This window comes from Phocoena phocoena, chromosome 8 (assembly GCF_963924675.1).
Source record: "Phocoena phocoena chromosome 8, mPhoPho1.1, whole genome shotgun sequence".
Lineage (NCBI taxonomy): Eukaryota > Metazoa > Chordata > Mammalia > Artiodactyla > Phocoenidae > Phocoena > Phocoena phocoena.
The window spans coordinates 55,015,906-55,035,435 of NC_089226.1; the positions used below are offsets into that span (position 1 = coordinate 55,015,906).

The 19,530-nt window shown below is 36.9% G+C and overlaps 1 protein-coding gene across 1 annotated transcript in view; it reads left to right on the forward strand.

Annotated features, from left to right (window-relative positions):
* Positions 1–19,530, forward strand: part of RSF1 (remodeling and spacing factor 1) — a 165,327-nt gene that overhangs the window by 118,907 nt on the left and 26,890 nt on the right. Inside the window, exons 6-7 of the mRNA XM_065881801.1 lie at positions 15,478–17,243; positions 18,987–19,193. Of these exons, the coding sequence (XP_065737873.1) occupies positions 15,478–17,243; positions 18,987–19,193 (1,973 nt within the window). The remainder of the gene's footprint in view (positions 1–15,477; positions 17,244–18,986; positions 19,194–19,530) is intronic.

The window sequence follows — 19,530 nt, forward strand, 5'->3', positions numbered from 1 at the left end:
CCGAACATGCAGGGTCAGCGGCCATGGCTTACGGGCCCAGCCGTTCCGCGGCATGTGGGATCTTCCCAGACCGGGGCACAAACCCATATCCCCTGCATCGGCAGGCGGACTCTCAACCACTGCATCACCAGGGAAGCCGTATCTGTGGTTTTGATTTGCCGTTTCATAATGACTATAATGATGTTGAACACCTTTTCATGTACTTAGCCATTTGTATATCTTCTCTGGAAAAATATCTATTCAAGTTCTTTGCCAATTCTTTAATTGTTTGTGTATGTGTGGTGTGGATTGGTTTTCTTTGTTTTGTTTTGGGTTGCCCTTAGCAAATCCTTAAGTCTCCAAGAATTATAATTATTAAACTTGATTTCCTGATTGAGTTTCCTAATATGCTTAACTGAGCAGATCAAATCGTAACCTCTTCAGAAGGACAGAACCAAGTCCTAACTTTTCTAGAAGCAGAGAAACCAACTGAAATTTTGTCTAACATCATTTTAGTTAATACTTTTTGTTGATAACATACCTTTTAATGACAGGGGAGAGAATTTGCTCTCCTTATTATGCTTTCTTCCTCTACTGTTAGTTTTCCTTTACTGTTTTGATTAGAATCTGAAAGCAATATGTTTTTACCTTATTCGCTGCTTTGAGGGAATTAACCATAAAGTCATCCCCTAGCTGCAAGCATTGTATAAAAACAAGTAATTATGCCTTTTAATGTAGGCTATAATGTTCGTACATATTAAGCATTGCTTTTAGCAAAAATCCTGTTTACTGTCCTCCTTTGACCAGCGTTTATATGATTTCAAATATCTTTGGTGGTCTTACTCAGAAGCCATATTTCTTTTTTTTTTTTTTTTTGCGGTACGCGGGCGTCTCACTGTTGTGGCCTCTCCAGTTGCGGAGCACAGGCTCCGGACGCGCAGGCTCAGCGGCCATGGCTCACGGGCCCAGCCGCTCCGCGGCATGTGGGATCTTCCCGGACCGGGGCACGAACCCGCGTCCTCTGCGTCGGCAGGCGGACTCTCAACCACTGTGCCACCAGGGAAGCCCAGAAGCCATATTTCTGATTTGAAAAATTCTTTTCTATATCTTAAAATTCAGTTTGTAGCCTACATCAGTAAAACTTAATTTTAAAGTACTCTAAACCCACTATTGAATTTTAAGATGTTTAAATTGAAGTATAATTGACATATAACATTATTATTCATTTCAGGGGTACAACATAATGATTTGACATTGTATGCCTTGTGAAATGATCACCACAATAAATTTAGTAATTATCTGTCTCCATACAAAGTTACAAAAAACTTTTTCTTGTGATGAGAACCATTAAGATTTACTTTCTTAGCAATTTTCAAGTTTACTATATAATGTTATTGAATTTTCCAGATTTTTTTAGTAGCATCCCTAAGGATTAGTTCTGAGTTTAGACTTAATATTCATTTGGTCATTCATTCCTGTGTTTGCTTCTTCTCCAATGTATTTAAATCAAGACCAAAGAGGTCAAGGCAATAGAAATTTAAGAGGCAATTATTCCTATTAAGTGAACTTAAATTTTACACTGATTTTGAAGGGGGGGGGGTCGTTGTATAGTTTAAATTAGAAAGAAAAACAAACTATTTCATCAATAAAGTAAAGCTCTTTCTTGTATTTAATTCTAAAATTTCACTGTTGGGGGCCTTATGTTGGGGGGAATTTCAACAATAACACCAACTAACATTTATTGGGCCTGTCCTGCTTTTTTGCAGCCTACCAAATGCTTCATGTGCATTTTTATTTAATCCTCTTAATAAAAGGATTAGCAGCTCTTTGAGGTACTACTATTATTATTTCAGTTTTACAGATGAAGGAATTTAGAAGGTTATAAGCTTGCCCAAGTCATATAGATAATAATGTGTCAGAGTCTAGATTTGAACTCTGATTCTTGTAAAGCCTATGCCCTTAACTAGAGTGATCTAGAACTGTACTTCTCAAATTTTAATATGCATGATGTTTACCTAGTGATTTACCTGATACACCATTTTTACAGAGGCCAAGTTGATGCTGCTGGTCAGAGGACCACAGTTTGAGTATCAAGGTTATAAATAGGCAGTCTTCTCCTAACCTTGAAAACAAATATGGTCATCCCTTGGTCTCTCTGGGGATTGCTCCCAGAACCTCTGCCGATACCAAAATCCAAGAAGGCTCAAGTCCCTTATATAAAATAGAATAGTATTTGCATACCACCTATGCACATGCTCCCGTGTACTTCATTTAAATCATCCATAGATTACTTATAATACCTAATACAATGTAAATGCTATGTGAATAGTTGCCTGTGTATGGCAAATTCAAATTTCGCTTTTTGGGACTTTCTGGATTTTTTTTTCTGAATATTTTCTATCTGAGGATGCAGAGGGCCAACTGGACAACAAAGGCTTTCATACAGCTGTTTCTGAAAATATTTCTCAGTGAATGCTGATGTTCTGACTCTCAGTACAATTAAAAGAAAGTCTGTAGGGCAGGACATCTCTTGGAAAAGCAAAGGAGGGGAGGAGCAAGACATTTAGTTCTCTGGTTTTTTTCTTTCTCTTAGATAGTGTCTCTTCTGTTTCTCTTATTCTAACAGCAAAATAATTCTTATTCATTCGACAGATACTTATTGTGCACCTACTATGTGCCAGACATGATTTTAGGCATGGGGATTTAGTAAATAAGGCAGACTAAAATCCTTGCTTTTGTGAAGCTTGCGTTGTAGTGGATAAAATAGCTGACACGTATATCATCACAATGTGCTAACACTGTTCTCAGTGCCTTACTTTTTTTTTTTTTCTCAATCCAGATTTAGTTTGTCAGTAAGATGTTATTGATAACATGAGCTCTGTGGCCTAGTGATTGAGTTGACATTCCAGTTTTTGGTTTATAAGAGGAGCAGAACTTAACCAACAGTCAAGTTCTCAGGAGAAGGAGAAAAGCTTTTCTTAGCCCATGGAACATAGATGGCCTAGTCATGGTGTGATGCTAAGAAGCTTTGGTGGGGGGAGGGATTAAAACTTTTAATATCATTCAGGGAAGGATCTTTACCTTATCAATTAATATTTCCCAAAGACTCCAATTTATTGGTTGGTGATATAATGGAAACATTTTTGATATTGCAATTTATGAGTTGATTTATTCATTTTTTGTGAAATTGGTTCAATAGGAAATGTAGCAGTTAAGGGATAATCTGGTGCACTTTCCTGTACTACATTTGGTATCTAGAAATGGATGTTATGGCCTGCATTCCAAAATAGGTTTTCTGAATTCAGTCTTTTTTTTAAAAAATATATTTATTTATTTTTGGCTGCATTGGGTCTTCCTTGTTGTGTGTGAGCTTGCTTTAGTTGTGGCAAGCTGGGGCTACTCTTTGTTGCAGTGCACGGGCTTCTGATTGTGGTGGCTTGTCTTGTTACGGAGCACGGGCTCTAGGCACGTGGCCTCAGTTGCTCCGCAGCATGTGGGATCTTCCTGGACCAGGGCTCGAACCTGGGTCCCCTGCATTGGCAGGCAGATCCTTAACCACTGCGCCACCAGGGAAGCCCTGAATTCAGTCTTAAGGAGAATAATTAATATTGTTTACTTTGCCTTCCTGAAGTAATATTGACAGAGTGGAGAGAATAGCTACAGGATAAATTACTGTAAACCAAACTAGTAAACCAAAGTTTACTAGTACAGTACTGAAAACTTAATGATGACCTTCAGTTACAAAAATTATGTGAATATCCTGCATGTAGATGCCCTATATATACAAAACCATTCTTTAAAATTCTATCAATTTTAAAATGCCTGATAGAATTTTATTTTTTTAATAAATTTGTTTATGATATTCACAACACTTTTTTTTTTTTTCAAGATGTTGGGGGTAGGAGTTTATAAATTTATTTATTTATTTTTGCTATGTTGGGTCTTTGTTTCTGTGCGAGGGCTTTCTCTATTTGTGGCAAGCAGGGGCCACCCTTCGTCACGGTGCGCAGGCCTCTCACTATCGCGGCCTCTCTTGTTGCGGAGCACAGGCTCTAGAGCGCAGGCTCAGTAGTTGTGGCTCACGGGCCCAGTTGCTCCGCGGCATGTGGGATCCTCCCAGACCAGGGCTCAAACCTGTGTCCTCTGCATTAGCAGGCAGACTCTCAACCACTGCGCCACCAGCGAAGCCCCGCCTGATAGAACTTTAAAGAATAGTTTTGTATACAGGGCATCTATGTTCAGGATATTCATACAATTTTTGTGATTTAATACCATCATTATTTAGTTTTTAGTATTATACTAGCTCTTCATTCCACTCTATGAAGGAAGGAAGGGAGAGAAGGGAAGAAGAAGAAAAGAAAAAGAAACGTTTCATGATTAGAGAAACTGTTGAAGTTTTCTTTTCTGATCGAGTTTGTTGTGCCTAGAATCAGAAGGTGATAATTTAAGTTATCATTCATAATTTTTGGAAAATGTCAGTGGCATGGTTTTTGACTCTCTACAGATTCCCCTATAAAAGGAACATATTCATGGCAAAAATAAAAAACTATAAACAGTATGTGAAATTAAGATCTTAAAGGGACTCGGGTACTCTAGGCCTTATGACTTCTCAAACTTCTCCAGCCAAAGCTCCCTTCCAGGACTAAACTCCACACAGAGCTTTGTGCAATCTGCTGGGAATAGGGTCTAAATTAAGTACAATAAGGACAATGGAAACAAGCAAAAAAGAAGGTGCAAATAAAAGTATGAGAGAAGGCTAGAGGTAGGTGACCTCATAAAATAAATCACTTTAATTTTTAATATAAAAAATGCAGAGCTCTATAGCTGTGAAATTAGAAAAACTGTCTACTTGCCATAAAAATGAGCAACTAAAAAATTTAAAAAGATCCAGGTCAAATCCCACAGAATTATAATAACAAAAGAGAATAAGAAGTAGAATAACATCACTGCAGAGAATGAAAGCTTACCCAAAAGACATTCTTACTAAACATATGAAAACTTAATAGGTGGTAGAGTTATGATTTTTCAAAAATCTATAAATAACATCTCAGTCAGCAAACACAAGAATTAGTGCCCTTAATAAATAGCAGATGGAAAGGTGTGTGTTTTTTTAAAAAGTTAAAAACAAAAACAAATGAATAAAGAGATAAAGATTCGAGAGAAAGAGATAAGGATTTGAAGATACGTAATGAAAATCCAACAGAGGCCCGTAAAATAGAAAACCAAAGCAAGGGAACAGGCAAAAATGCTAAAGACTATGCTTAACAAAACTTCTTAAAATAAAAAAAGGATATGAGACTACATATTTAAGAGACACTGTGTACCTTGGAAAATCAACCCAGAACAACCAACATCAAGACATATTCTAGTAAAATTATTGGGCTTTGAAGAAAGTACTTTGGCAATCCTGACAAAAAGACCAGGTAACTTATAGGGGAAAGAATATAAGACTGCCATCACTATATTTGAAAGCAATGACTTATGCCAGGAGAAAATGCCATAACATATTTAAGGAGGAAAAATGTGAACCAGAGATTTTATGTCTAGCCAAACTGACTTTTACATAGAGGCTGCAGGTAAAGTGCTATCGAAGACCTAATTTCCCATGAGTCTTTTTATAGGGATCTTCTAAGTGAATGAGCTTCAGATAGCCAAAAAGACTAACAAAACCTCAATGGTGGGTGATATAGAAATAAATATATTCATTTGTACGGTTTAATATACATACATGTATTTCTTACCTCTGTTCATGAGAGGAATCTAAGAACAATGATACCCCAGTAGCAATAAGCACCGTTAGCTTCTAGATTTTTATTTCAAAATATTGTTTTCCATTAAAAGGAACTAGTGCCCCTTAAAGACAAGATTGATTCAGGAGATGGGCAGGGAAAATACAGGATAAGCCTAGAATATCTTAGAATGACAGAAATTAAGGACATATTCAAAAAATAATTTAGGCACTCAGTAGTACATGGTGCCAACTGGAAGGAGCTCTCAGTGGTGAGAGCAGAACTGTTTTAGCAACAAATTTATATGATGATAGATTTTAAATCTTAGAATAAAAGAAATATTTATAAGTTCCTACTTATATAAGTACCTAATTGAATAAATAAATAAATGGAGGTGAAGGGACAGGTCTTCCCTGCAGGTGAATGTCAATTAATTCCTTTTGCACTGCAGGGACTACATTTCCCTGCAGTGTAGAAGGAATGAGAATAATACAAATTTACCATTAGGGAAATACTGCAGTAGTAATTGTTGCAGGCAAGATCTCTAACAGACACTAAAATTAGTGGGTGCAAATTTGTGGAGAAACAGGATATTAGCATAATCTCAAAGTATCTCTCCAAGACATTTACCTGTTACAAAGGGGGAAATGGTTAACTTTCCAGTGGAAAGAGCAGCCAACACCACCGTAACTGAATGGTCAAGGTATGTATATCATCATGTAGCCTCTGATATAATGCACAACATTTCTTTTGTGAAATTTTCATCAAAAATGTATATCTTAATCTAATCTTGAGAAAACATCAAACAAGACCAAATTGAGAGGTATTCTCCAAAATAACTGTCAAGGTCAGAAAAGACAAGGAAAGAATGAGGAATGGTCACAGATTGGAGGAGACTAAGGAAACACAAGAACAAAATGAGACATGGATCCTTAAACAGAAAGGATCTGGTGGGGGGTTGGGGGAAAAGGCAAAATTTAAATAAAATCCGTTTATGTTTAATAGTATTTTACTAATGTTAATTTCCTGGTTTTGATAATTGTGCTGTGAGTATGTAAGTTGTTAACTTAGGGGAAACAGGGTGACGATGTACTTGAACTATTTTTGTAACACATCTATATGTCTAAAATTATTTCAAAATAAATATTTAAAAAAGAATGTTGGGTGAGCATTAACTTGGTAGTTACATGTAACTAAATCTAAATGACAGATATAGAGAACATGTAGTCTTTAATGGCTGTGTGTTTTCACAGTGGAGCTATAGTAAGACAAAACGGAGAAAGAATGGGAAGAGTACATGCAAAAACTTGTGAACCTTTCATTAAATCACTTTGGTGATGCTGGTGTCATTGTTATTCTGAAACGTGCATAATATGAGGAAAAAGTAACTGATATTCTAATTATATCATCTGTGGTGTCCTTGAAAACCAAGATTCTCAGTGTGGGAAAAAGAAATAAGATGTAAGACAGAAAAGTTAAGGAAAACAACTATCATTATGAACTCATGGGTTAATTTTATTATTTTCTAGCTCTGTCCACTGAAAAGACTTAAAAACAATGGCCAACCCAGTAGCAGTGAGCATCCTTTAGCACCCAGATCGTGGTCTTGAAATACAGTTTCCCATTAAAGTAAACCAAGGCATCTTGGAAAAGTGGCTGATTCCAGTTCTGGGGCATAATGAGCCAAGAAACGTCCTGTCATTCCAAGTAGTGTGGACTGTATCAAAGTCATTTCAGAAAGACTCAAGAGCCAACTTAAAAAGGTTTCCATTGTCTAAGATGGGACAATTTAAGCATCACAAGGATAATAACCGTAGTGGATTAAAACACATTGAATATGTCTTAAATCCATGACTTCATCATAATACTAATAGAAAAACTGGTTACCTTTGGAGGATGCCAGTGGAGACCAAATTATTATTTTGAAAATTGTTAAATAAATAAAAAGAATTTAACTTTAATCCTGACTTTCCAGTATTAACTGTACCACTGTATAACAAAATAATAAATTAGTAAAGTTTATTTTTATAGGGTTTATAATCACAGATGGAAGATTGACAGATGGGAATATCATTTTGTAATCCCTAATAAGAAAAGGTTTTAGATACTCAGCATTAACATCTCTTTTTTTTTTTTTTTTTTTTTTTATGCATTACGCGGGCCTCTCACTGTTGTGGCCTCTCCCGTTGCGGAGGACAGGCTCCGGACGCGCAGGCTCAGCGGCCATGGCTCACGGGCCCAGCCGCTCCGCGGCATGTGGGATCTTCCCAGACCGGGGCACGAACCCGTGTCCCCTGCATCGGCAGGCGGACTCTCAACCACTGCGCCACCAGGGAAGCCCAACATCTCTTAACATCACAAAAAGAGATGATCACACATTAATGCCTCTTGATAAAGAACATACCACCACTGAAGTAGTTTTGCCACAGAAATTGAACCTGAATCTGATGCAGACTATAGATTAAAGTGACGATTTACAGGGGAAAAAAGGACAGAGGAATATGGGAATGCAGTCAGCAAAATCCAGAAATTATAGAATTGAGTCACCATCAAATTACTTGATTTGGTGACTCAAATAAATTGCAAAAAAAATAAAGGATGGAGGAACAATAGTAGGTTAAAGAGACCTAAAAGAGAAAATAAAAGGTAAAACTAAACTATAAAGCAAAATAAGGAAGTGATTAATATAAAAGTCAAGGTAATAGTTATACTTGTTAAAGAGGGAATTACTATTGGGAAAAGGCTTGTGTGTGGCTTTTCGGGTGCTGAGAGGGTTCTATTTCCTGTTTGCCTTCTAATAATTTATTAAGTGGTTCATTTGTTTTCTGTGGGTGGCTTTACTTTTTAAATTTTTATTTATTTATTTATTTGGCTGCGCTGGGTCTTAGTTGTGGCACGTGGGGTCTTCATTGCAGCATGTGGGATCTTTTTTTTTTTAGTTGCGGCATGCAGGATCTTTTAGTTGAGGCACGTGGGATCTTTGTTGTGGCATGTGGGATCGTTAGTTGTGGCATGTGGGATCTAATTCCCTGACCAGGGACTGAACCCAGGCCCCCTGCATTGGGAACGTGGAGTCTTAACCACTGGAGTACCAGGGAAGTGCCCTGTGGCTTTATTTTGTTATACTTAATTATAAGCAACTTCTTGATACCTTTTTGGCAGATATCAACCATGTTGATGTCATCAATTTTTAAATAAGTTACAAAAGGATTGGCACCAGTTCGTATCCCTTTAACATGCAATAAAATGATAGTACTGATGTTTTAGTGAAGGCAGCTCCTATTATTTGTCCATTAAATGCATGTTGGTAATATCATATGATGATTTCAATATTTTGAGCCCAGAAAACTACTAGAGCTCATTAATGAATACACATAAAACTGTTGCATTTCTGTACACTAACAATGAAAGATCAGAAAGAGAATTTAAGGAAACAATCCCGTTTACCATCACATCAAAAAGAATAAAATACATAGGAATAAACCTACCTAAGGAGGCAAAAGACCTGTACTCTGAAAATGGTAAGACACTGATGAAAGAAATCGAAGATGATGCAAAACAGATGGAAAGATATGCCATATTCCTGGATTGAAAGAATCAATTTTCTCAAAATGACTGTACTACCCAAGGCAATCTACAGATTCAGTGTAATCTCTATCAAATTACCAATGGCATTTTTAACAGAACTAGAACTAAAAAGTTTTTAAATTTGTATGGAAACACAAAAGACCCGAATAGCCAAAGCAATCTTGAGAAAGAAAAATGGAGCTGGAGGAATCAGGCTCCCTGACTTCAGACTATACTATAAAGCTGCAGTCAGCAAAACAGTATAGTACTGGCACAAAAACAGAAATACAGATCAATGGAACAGGATAGAAAGCCCAGAAATAAGCCCACGCACCTATGGCCAATTAATCTACCACAAGGAAGGCAAGAATATACCATGGAGAAAGACAGTCTCTTCAACAAGTGGTGCTGGGAAAGCTGGACAGCTACATGTAAAAGAATGAAGTTAGAACATTCTGTAACACCATACACAAAAATAAACTCAAAATGGATTGAAGACCTAAGTGTAAGACCGGAAACTATATAACTGTTGGAGGAAAACATAGGCAGAGCACTCTTTGACATAAATCCAGCAGTATATTTTTGGATCCACCTCCTAGAGTAACAAAAATAAAAACAGGGACTTCCCTGGCAGTCTAATGCTTAAGACTCTGCTTCCACTGCAGGGGGTATGGATTCGATCCCTGGTCAGGGAATTAAGGTCCCACATGCCATGGGTGTGGCCAAAACAAAAACAAAAATAAACAAATGGGACCTAATTAAACTTAAAAGATTTTGCACAGCAAAGGAAACCATAAACAATACGGAAAGACAACCCACAGAATGGGAAAAAATATTTGCAAATGATGCAGCCAACAAGGGATTAATCTCCAAATATACAAGTAGCTCATGCAGCTCAATATCAAAAAAAACAAACAACAAATAACCCAATCAGAAAATGGGCAGAAGATCTAAAGGGACATTTCTCTAAAGAAGACATACAGATGGCCAAGAGGCACATGAAAAGATGGTTAACACCGCTAAGTGTTAGAGAAACACAAAACTACAATGAGGTATCACCGCACACAGTCAGAATGGCCATCATCAAAAAGTCTACAAACAGTAAATACTGGAGAGGGTGTGGAGAGAAGGGAACCCTTCTGCACTGTTGGTGGGGATGTGAATTGGTACAGCCACTAGGGAGAACAGTATGGAGTTTCCTTTAAAAAAGTAAAAATAGGGCTACCATATGATCCAGCAGTCCCACTCCTGGGCATAAATTAGGAGAAAACCGTAATTCAAAAAGATACATGCCCCCCAGTGTTCATAGCAGCATTATTTACAATAGCCAGGACGTGGAAGCAACCTAAATGTCCGTCAACAGATGAATGGATAAAGAAGATGTGATATATATATATATATATATATATATATATATATATATATATATATATATATATAATGGAATATTATTCAGCCACAAAAAGAATGAAATAATGCCATTTGCAGCAACATGGATGGACCTAAAGATTATCATACTAAGTGAAGTAAGTTGGACAGTGAAAGATCAAATATCATATGATATCACTGATATGTGGAATCTAAAAAAAAGTGAGGGCTTCCCTGGTGGCGCAGTGGTTGAGAATCCACCTGCCGATGCAGGGGACACGGGTTCGTGCCCCAGTCCGGGAAGATTCCACATGCCACGGAGCAGCTGGGCCCGTGAGCCATGGTCACTGAACCTGCACGTCTGGAGACTGTGCTCCACAATGGGAGAGGCCACGACAGTGAGAGGCCCGTGTAACACCAAAAAAAAAAAAAAAAGTGATACAAATGAACTTATTTAAAAAACAGAAACAGACTCACAAACAAACTTCTGGTTACCAGAGGGGAAAGGTGGGGGAGGGGAATAAATTAGGAGTTTGGGATTAACATATACACACTACTATATATAAAATAGATAATCAGTAGGGATCTACTGTATAGCACATGGATCTCAATATTCTAAAATAACCTAAATGGGAAAAAAATCTGGAAAAGAATAGATATATGTGTATGTATTACTGAACCACTTTGCTGTACATTGAATCTAACACAACATTGTAAATCAACTATATTCCAACATAAAATAAAAGATTTTTAAATTTATTGATATATATCAATAATGCTATATGTTTATTTTTTAGATTCCACATATATGTGATATCATACAGTATTTGTCTTTCTCTGTCTGACTTATTTCACTTAGCATAATGCCCTCCAAGTCCATCTGTGTTGCTGCAAATGGCAAGCTTTCATTCTTTTTTATGGCTGAGTAGTATTCCATTGCATGTATCTACCACGTCTTCTTTATCCATTCATCTGTTCATGGACAATTACGTTACTTCCATACCGTGGCAATTGTAAATAATGCTGCTGTGGACATTGGGTGCATGTACCTTTTCAGATTAGTGTTGTTGTTTCTTTTAGATATATATACCCAGGAGTGGAACTGCTGAGTCATATGGTATTTCTACTTTTAGTTTTTTGAGAAACCTCCATCCTGTTTTGCACAGTGGTTGCACCAGTTTACTTTCCCACCAGCAGTGTATGAGGGTTCCCTTTTCTTCACATCCTCACCAGCATTTGTTTGTGTTCTTTTTGATGATGGCCATTCTGACAAGTGTGAGTTAAATTTTTTTCTTGTAATAAAAAGTCATGTGGTAAGCAGGTCAGGTCTGGTTCAGCAGCTCCATGAAGCCGTCAAGTACCCTTCCTAATCTGCCATCCTTAGCATGTGGCTTTGATTGTTCCCTCTCCAGATATTGTGTGCAGGCTCTGGACAAAAAGCAGGGGAGGGCTTCCCTGGTGGCGCAGTGGTTGAGAGTCCACCTGCCGATGCAGGGGACACGGGTTCGTGCCCCGGTCTGGGAAGATCCCACATGCCGTGGAGCGGCTAGGCCCGTGAGCCATGGCCGCTGAGCCTGCACGTCCAGAGCCTGTGCTCCGCAACGGGAGAGGCCACAACAGTGAGGGGCCCGTGTACCACAAAAAAAAAAAAAAAAAAAAGCAGGGGAAGAGGCAGAAGGCATAGGTCAACTGAACTTTGTAAGTCTCACCCAGATTTCCTCATGCATCTCATTGGCCAGAATTGGTTCACATGACCCTTAGCTATAAGGTATCTGAAGAGGCAAGTACTTTCTTGAACAAAATTAGAGTTGTAGTAGTAAGAAAGAAGAGGAGATTGATACTGGATAGGTAACTAGCAATGTCCTTCAGTGTTAACTTACATAGACATTCAGTGTTTCATTACATAGTGATTGGGATGGGTGGGAAAGCCCATAATAGGTGATTAATAGATAATTGTTGAGTAAATATGCTTTAAAAACCCACAGTAAGTAACACTTGTCTTGAATCACCTTAAGTTTGTCAAGCAATGTTGCTGTTGCATTGTGATTTTAGAGGTGAATTTTTCCTTGAATCTTGTTACTTCAAATTTCATGTCTCTTAAACTTATTTGCATCTTCCTTTATAGTTAGTTTCCTTTTGACAGAACTTGTTAGAAATGCTTGTATAACTGAATGACCTTTTTACCAATTATGATTGTGCTTAAAATTTCATTTCATGTCATGGTTTTTGTGTCTTCGGTTTTAGGGATACATCCATGTGATCTACAGGAGCTAGAGATATAATTGTTGTTATGTTTTTCTCTTATAAGAGCTAAGCCAAAAAAAATATTGAATATTTTGGGGTTAAGAGAAATATAAGCCAGTGAAGAATAATTGTTGAGGTCACTTAGTCCAGCTGCTTTATTTATATATACATGAAGAAATGAGGATCAGAGAGTTTGTGACATATCTAAAGATACACCACTAGCTGAATTAGGATTACTGAACCTAGGAGTCTTGAAACTAATGTTACTCTTCATTTTATTTTGCCACGTTGTTACTCAAATCAAAATCAGTTTAAAGGACTTATTCATTCACCACCTGAAAAGCAATGTGTCATTTTAGCTTGGGTGGATGTCACAGTGAGAATCCTGGGTTGCTTTTTTTTTTGGCGGTACGCGGGCCTCTCCCATTGTGGAGCACAGGCTCCGGATGCGCAGGCTTAGCGGCCATGGCTCACGAGCCTAGCTGCTCCGCAGCATGTGGGATCTTCCTCGACCGGGGCACGAACCCGTGTCCCCTGCATCGGCAGGCGGACTCTCAACCACTGCACCACCAGGGAAGCCCCTGAGTTGCTTTTTGAACCAAAATATATAGAAAAACTATGAAATTGTGTTTAGTATACTCTTTGTATTAGGCTAAAGTTATTTATAAAGATGGTAATCTGTATTTTAATTGTTAACCAAGATATTTATTTAATTAGACTTCCTGATACATTAACCAATTTCAATGAATAGGAATTTACTAAACCTACTTAATCAATGGGAAAGGGAAGACATTCAAACTATGTAATTTCTGCCATGTCTTTAATTTTCTTAGTGACATGCATATGTTAAATAAGTATATGACAGTTAAAGAGGGAGGCACAATACTCTAATATCAGGTTCTCGGTAGTTATCAGTGGTTCTTGAATTTTTTATTTGCAGTATGATTGAACATAAAAGAAATGGTGGTTTGTAATAAAAGTACTTAACTTAAAAAAAAAGTACTTAACTTTTTAAAAGAAATGTTGAATTCTCAGTTTAAAGAATATGTCCTACTTCATCTCACTTCTGTCTATTACATTTTATTCCCACGAAAACGTTGAAACTCTGGTGTATCAACTTGGCAAGAATCTGTTCATAAAAAAGTTTTTAATTCCTATCTTGGTAAAACTTCATTAAGAAGTGAGGTTTTTCAGTTGCAAGGATAGGGTGAGGAAAATTTAGGTAAAATTAGTAGTTAAAGAATTCTGAAAACACTGCTCAGATTCCCTGAGCACAAGTTTAAAGTGTATATGCATTCTCTGTAATTCCATTCAAAGATTTATGATAGTTACTAAACATGACTCTTGTTATATTTATTTATTTATTTTTAATAAATTTATTTATTTTATTATTGGCTGCGTCGGGTCCTCGTTGCTGAGCGCGGGCTTTCTTTTAGTTGTGGTGCGCGGGAGCTACTCTTCATTGCAGTGTGTGGGCTTCTCATTGCAGTGGCCTCTCTCGTTGTGGAGCTCAGGCTCTAGGCGCACTGGCTTTAGTAGTTGTGGCACGCGGGCTGTAGAGCACAGGCTCAGTAGTTGTGGTGCACGGGCTTAGTTGCTCCATGGCATGTAGGATCTTCCCGGACCAGGGCTCGAACCTGTGTCCCCTGAATTGGCAGGCAGATTCTTAACCACTGCGTCACCAGGGAAGCCCCATACTTTTGTTATATTTAAATTTGCACTATTAGATACTCCATGAAAGTTGGAAATATATAGCCGATAAGGTAAAAAGAGGAGTTGACAGATAAACACAGTTTCCTTATAAAATACTAACTTCTGAAATGTTCAGTAATGGCATTTGATAAAGTAAACTGTAATATAACCATATTGAGGGATGTTACATAATTAAGTCCAATTTCTGTAAAGGCATTTAGTATCATAAGAAAATGCTAATGTTTCAGTGAGAAAAATGGGGCAGCATGATCCCGGTGTTCTCAAAAATATATAAGACTAGAAGGAAGTAACCTAAAATACAATATTAATAGTGATTGCCTCTGAGTATTTGGATTATGGGCATGTTTTTTGTTTCTCTGTTTTTCATTTTCTGTACAGAATTGTTACTTTTATAACCTGATAAAACATAAAACATTTTCCCACTGCCTTGCTCATGTTACCTCAGTTAAATGAAGTTAAATGAAGTGCTCAGTGACTTGCAAAGAAGAACAGTTGTCAGGTTTTAAAACAAATATGGTCTTTTGGAAATGTTTTATGATATATTCTTAGTTTCATATTTTTGAGCCATCACTGGAGCTTGAATAAATTATTTGAGATGCATAAATATTTACATTTCATTGAGAACATTGAAGCTAAAAGTATAAAGCAGAAACCTGAGTTTTTCTAAATAATAGTTTTTTTTAATATCTAGAAGTTGTACTTCAGAGTTTGGTAATTTTCTTTACTGTGTGATTTTATTTTTTATTGTCAGATGTCCAGTGACAGAAGCCACCTCTTTTAAGAGAGAAACTTCGAATGGAAATATATTTTATGTTTTGCCTTATATATTTTATAATCTCGAATGCTTAGATTCATGTGAACGTTTTCTGATTTTTAGAGCAACGGAAGGAAAGTGAAAAGATGAAAAGTGAAGAGCAGCGAGTAGATTCAGAAAACTGTTCCACACCCAATGCTCTAGAAGAGGCTACTGTGAAAATAGAAAAAGAAGATGAAAAGGAACTTGTAAAACTGCCTGTCATAGTGAAGCTAGAAAAACCTTTGCCAGAAAGCGAAGAAAAAAAGATTATCAAAGAAGAAAGTGATTCCTTCAAGGAAAATGTCAAACCCGTAAAAGTCGAAGTGAAGGAATGTAGAGCAGATCCTAGAGATATCAAAGGTAGCATGGAGAAGCCAGAGCCTGAGAGGCTAGATTTTGCTGGCAATGTTAAATCTTCTCAAGAAATCACTGAGAAGTCTACTGAAGAAACCGAGAAACTTAAAAATGACCAGCAGGCCAAGATACCACTAAAAAAACGAGAAATTAAACTGAGTGATGATTTTGACAGTCCAATCAAAGGACCTTTGTGTAAATCAGTTACTCCAACAAAAGAGTTTTTGAAAGATGAAATAAAACAAGAGGAAGAGACTTGTAAAAGGATCTCTACAATCACTACTTTTGGTCATGAAGGGAAACAGCTGGTAAATGGAGAAGTTAGTGATGAAAGGGTAACTCCAAATTTTAAGACAGAACAGATGGAGATGAAGTTTTATGATACAAAGGAAGATAGCTGTAGCCCCTCTAAGGACAGAAGTGTCATCATGGAGGGAAATGGAGCAGAGTCTTTAAATTCTGTCATAACGAGTATGAAAATAGGTGATCTTGAGAAAGAAGTGGTCACTTTAGGGAAAGATGCAGATAGTTCAATATCAGCCTTAGAGACACAGAGTCACAAAGGGCACATAGAGGAAACTGGTCCTCCAGAAATGGAAATTCCTCTTGAGACTTCTGAAATAGCAAAGGATCTCTCTTTAAAAACTGCTTTATGTACCGCTGAATCCTGTAGCATGAGAATTGAAGAGAGGTCTCCCAAAAGTAAGAAGGATAAGCGCCTACCAGTCCTAGAATGTCTTGAAAAGTTAGAGAAGTCCAAAAAGACTTTTCTTGATAAAGACACACAAAGATTGAGTCCGATACCAGAGGAGGTTCCAAAGAGTACTGTAGAATCAGTAAACGCAGGGTTTCCTGAGACAGCTGAAACTTCTCCATCGTCTAACGTGACTGTCCACTGTGAGAAACTAGCCTCAGAAAAAGAAGTGGTAGAGTGTCAGAATAGCAGTTCCACTGAAGGTCAGTCTTTGGAGAAAATAGACGCAGAAATTTTAAAAGTGGATGCTGAATCCACAAAGGTAGAAGTGGATGATCTGGACAATGCCCAGACCTCTGGCACAGGTGATCCTTCTGAGACAAAGGGTTCTATGCAAAAAAGCAAATTTAAATATAAGTTGATTCCTGAAGAAGAAACCACTGCCTCAGAGAACACAGAAATAACCTCTGAAAGGCAGAAAGAGGGTATCAAATTAACAATTAGGATATCCAGTCGGAAGAAGAAGCCAGATTCTCCTCCCAAAATTCTAGAGCCAGAAACCAAGCAAGAGAAGACAGAAAAGGAAGAAGAGAAAACAAATGTGGGTCGTACTTTAAGGAGGTCTCCAAGAATATCTAGACCCACAGCAAAAGTAGCTGAAATCAGAGATCAGAAAGCTGATAAAAAAAGAGGGGAAGGAGAAGATGAAGTGGAAGAAGAGTCAGCAGCTTTGCAAAAAACTGAGAAAAAAGAAAATTTGAAAAAAACAGAGAAGGATACAAATTCTAAAGTAACCAAGGTAAAATTTCTTCTACTCTGAGTTTTAATTTTTCTTAGAAATACTTGGCTCTGAGTGTTTGTAGCTGTTTGCTTTTGGCTAAATTAGCTCATTCAAAGATAACTAAAAGAACAACCACCACAAAAAAGCCTCTCTTCCTATATCTGAGATGTTTTTTCTTAGTAGTTATCTCCAGACATTAAATTTCAGACTGTATAATCTTGTCATCTTTTAAACTTTTTCTCTATTATAGGCAATATAGAAATATATTCTCTGTATTGTAAACTATCCAAGTAATACCTAACCTGTATGATTGAAAAATGAAAATTCCTTAGAAACACTATTAACAGTTTGGGCTTCATCTCTTTGCAGTCCTTTTTCCATATATTCATGTCCATGTTCGTAAATACTTCCCATTCTTTTAAAAAATGGATCGAATCAAATTATTTTTCTATGAGCTTTTCACTTAACAGTGTGTGTCTGAACTCTACATATCAGCAGACATAGTCTACTTTTTGGTTATTGGCAGCCACGTAGTATTCCATAGTGTGGGTGTACCTCAGTTTATTTAACCACTCCCTGCTTGATTGACATTTAGGTCGTTTCCAATTTTTCACTATTACAGGCAGTGCTGCATTGAAGATCCTTTTGGACATGAGTGAGTATTTCTTTAGAATAGACCCCTAGAATTGGAATTGCTGGGTCAAGGGGCATATGTGTTTTAAGTTCTGATGGCTTTCTCTATATTGCCCTCCAAAAAAGGCCCAGTTAATGTACCTTCTCATTGCCAGTGTTTGAGGGTGCCTCTGTGTCCCCATTTTAATCATTAGTCATAGAGCCAGAATTTTTTTTTTCTATGACCTTCTTATTTTAAGCAAAATCTAGTACAAGTCTTTGGCTAGTCTATGGGAGTTTGTTGTAATTAAAAGTGCTACTTTTGTTTTTGATGTATTTAAGTGGTCAGATTGTTCTTAATTGCAAGTGATCCTTTGTCTCCTGAAATACTAAATTTTTAAATTTTTACTTAAAAAAAATTTCCCCTTTTGTTGTTAGAATTATTTTGGTCTTTGGTGGGGACTTAAAGTGTAGGAGTGAACAGAAATATGACTTAAAATATTGTGAAGCCAGCCAATAAAAAGCAGTTCCCAACATTATAAAGTTATTCTCTGAATAATATTTTTTAAGTTTGTCAGGATTTTTGTATGCATTTTTGACCTATTAAATTTTTTAAATTCATCACTAATACGGGAATTAAATTTTTTATGTAACAATATAGTCATCGCTCTATTATAGAGCCTTTGAAAAGTGCATGATCTTTGACCCAGAATCCTCTTTGAGGAATTTATCTTAACCACAGAAGTGTGTGTAAAAGTTTGTATTTGCAAGGATACACTGTTTATGAAAGTGAAAAATGGAAAACTACCTAAATGTCTGTCTAGTAGTGGATTAGATAAATATAGCTATGTGATGGCTTATACATATATATACACACACACACATGATGTTAGGAGACTATTTTATAACTAGGGAAAATAGTTATGAGACAGAATGTTCATTATAATTCTCCCTTCCAAAGAGTAGAAAAAATTAATGGAAATATATACCCAACTTTAATAGTAGGTATATCTGTGGATGAAGCCACAATAATTTTTCTTTTCTTCTTTGTGTATTCACTAAATATTCTACAATGCACATGTAATCAGAAGTGTGTTTTTTTAACATTCTTATTACATCAGATTATCCTAATGTTTTATTTTATACAAGGTAAAACCCAAAGGCAAAGTTCGATGGACTGGTTCTCGAACACGTGGCAGGTGGAAATATTCCAGCAATGATGAAAGTGAAGGGTCTGACAGTGAAAAATCATCTGCAGCTTCGGAAGAGGAGGAAGAAAAGGAAAGTGAAGACGCCATCCTAGCAGATGATGATGAACCATGCAAAAAATGTGGCCTTCCAAACCATCCTGAACTAGTATGTACCTGATCTAAATGGACAGTATTCAGATGATTGGCATGCTGTGGTGTGAAGCAGCCTAACTTCTGGCTTTGATCATGATTTCAGTTTTGTGTGTGCAAAATAGCCTTTATTTCTGTTTCTCAGATAATAACCCAACTCTAGGGAGGATTAGGATCTTGCTTTCATTCTTACCTGGCTTTATATTGATATTTCCTCTACTTAAGCATGCACTTCTAATCTCTTCTCACAGATCAATTAGTGTATTCAAATATTTCTATTCTGTTTTTTTCCTTTAAAGTTTTCTTCTTTTCCTTTAAGTCACTTTATAATGATATTTCTGAAGTGGCAGCTT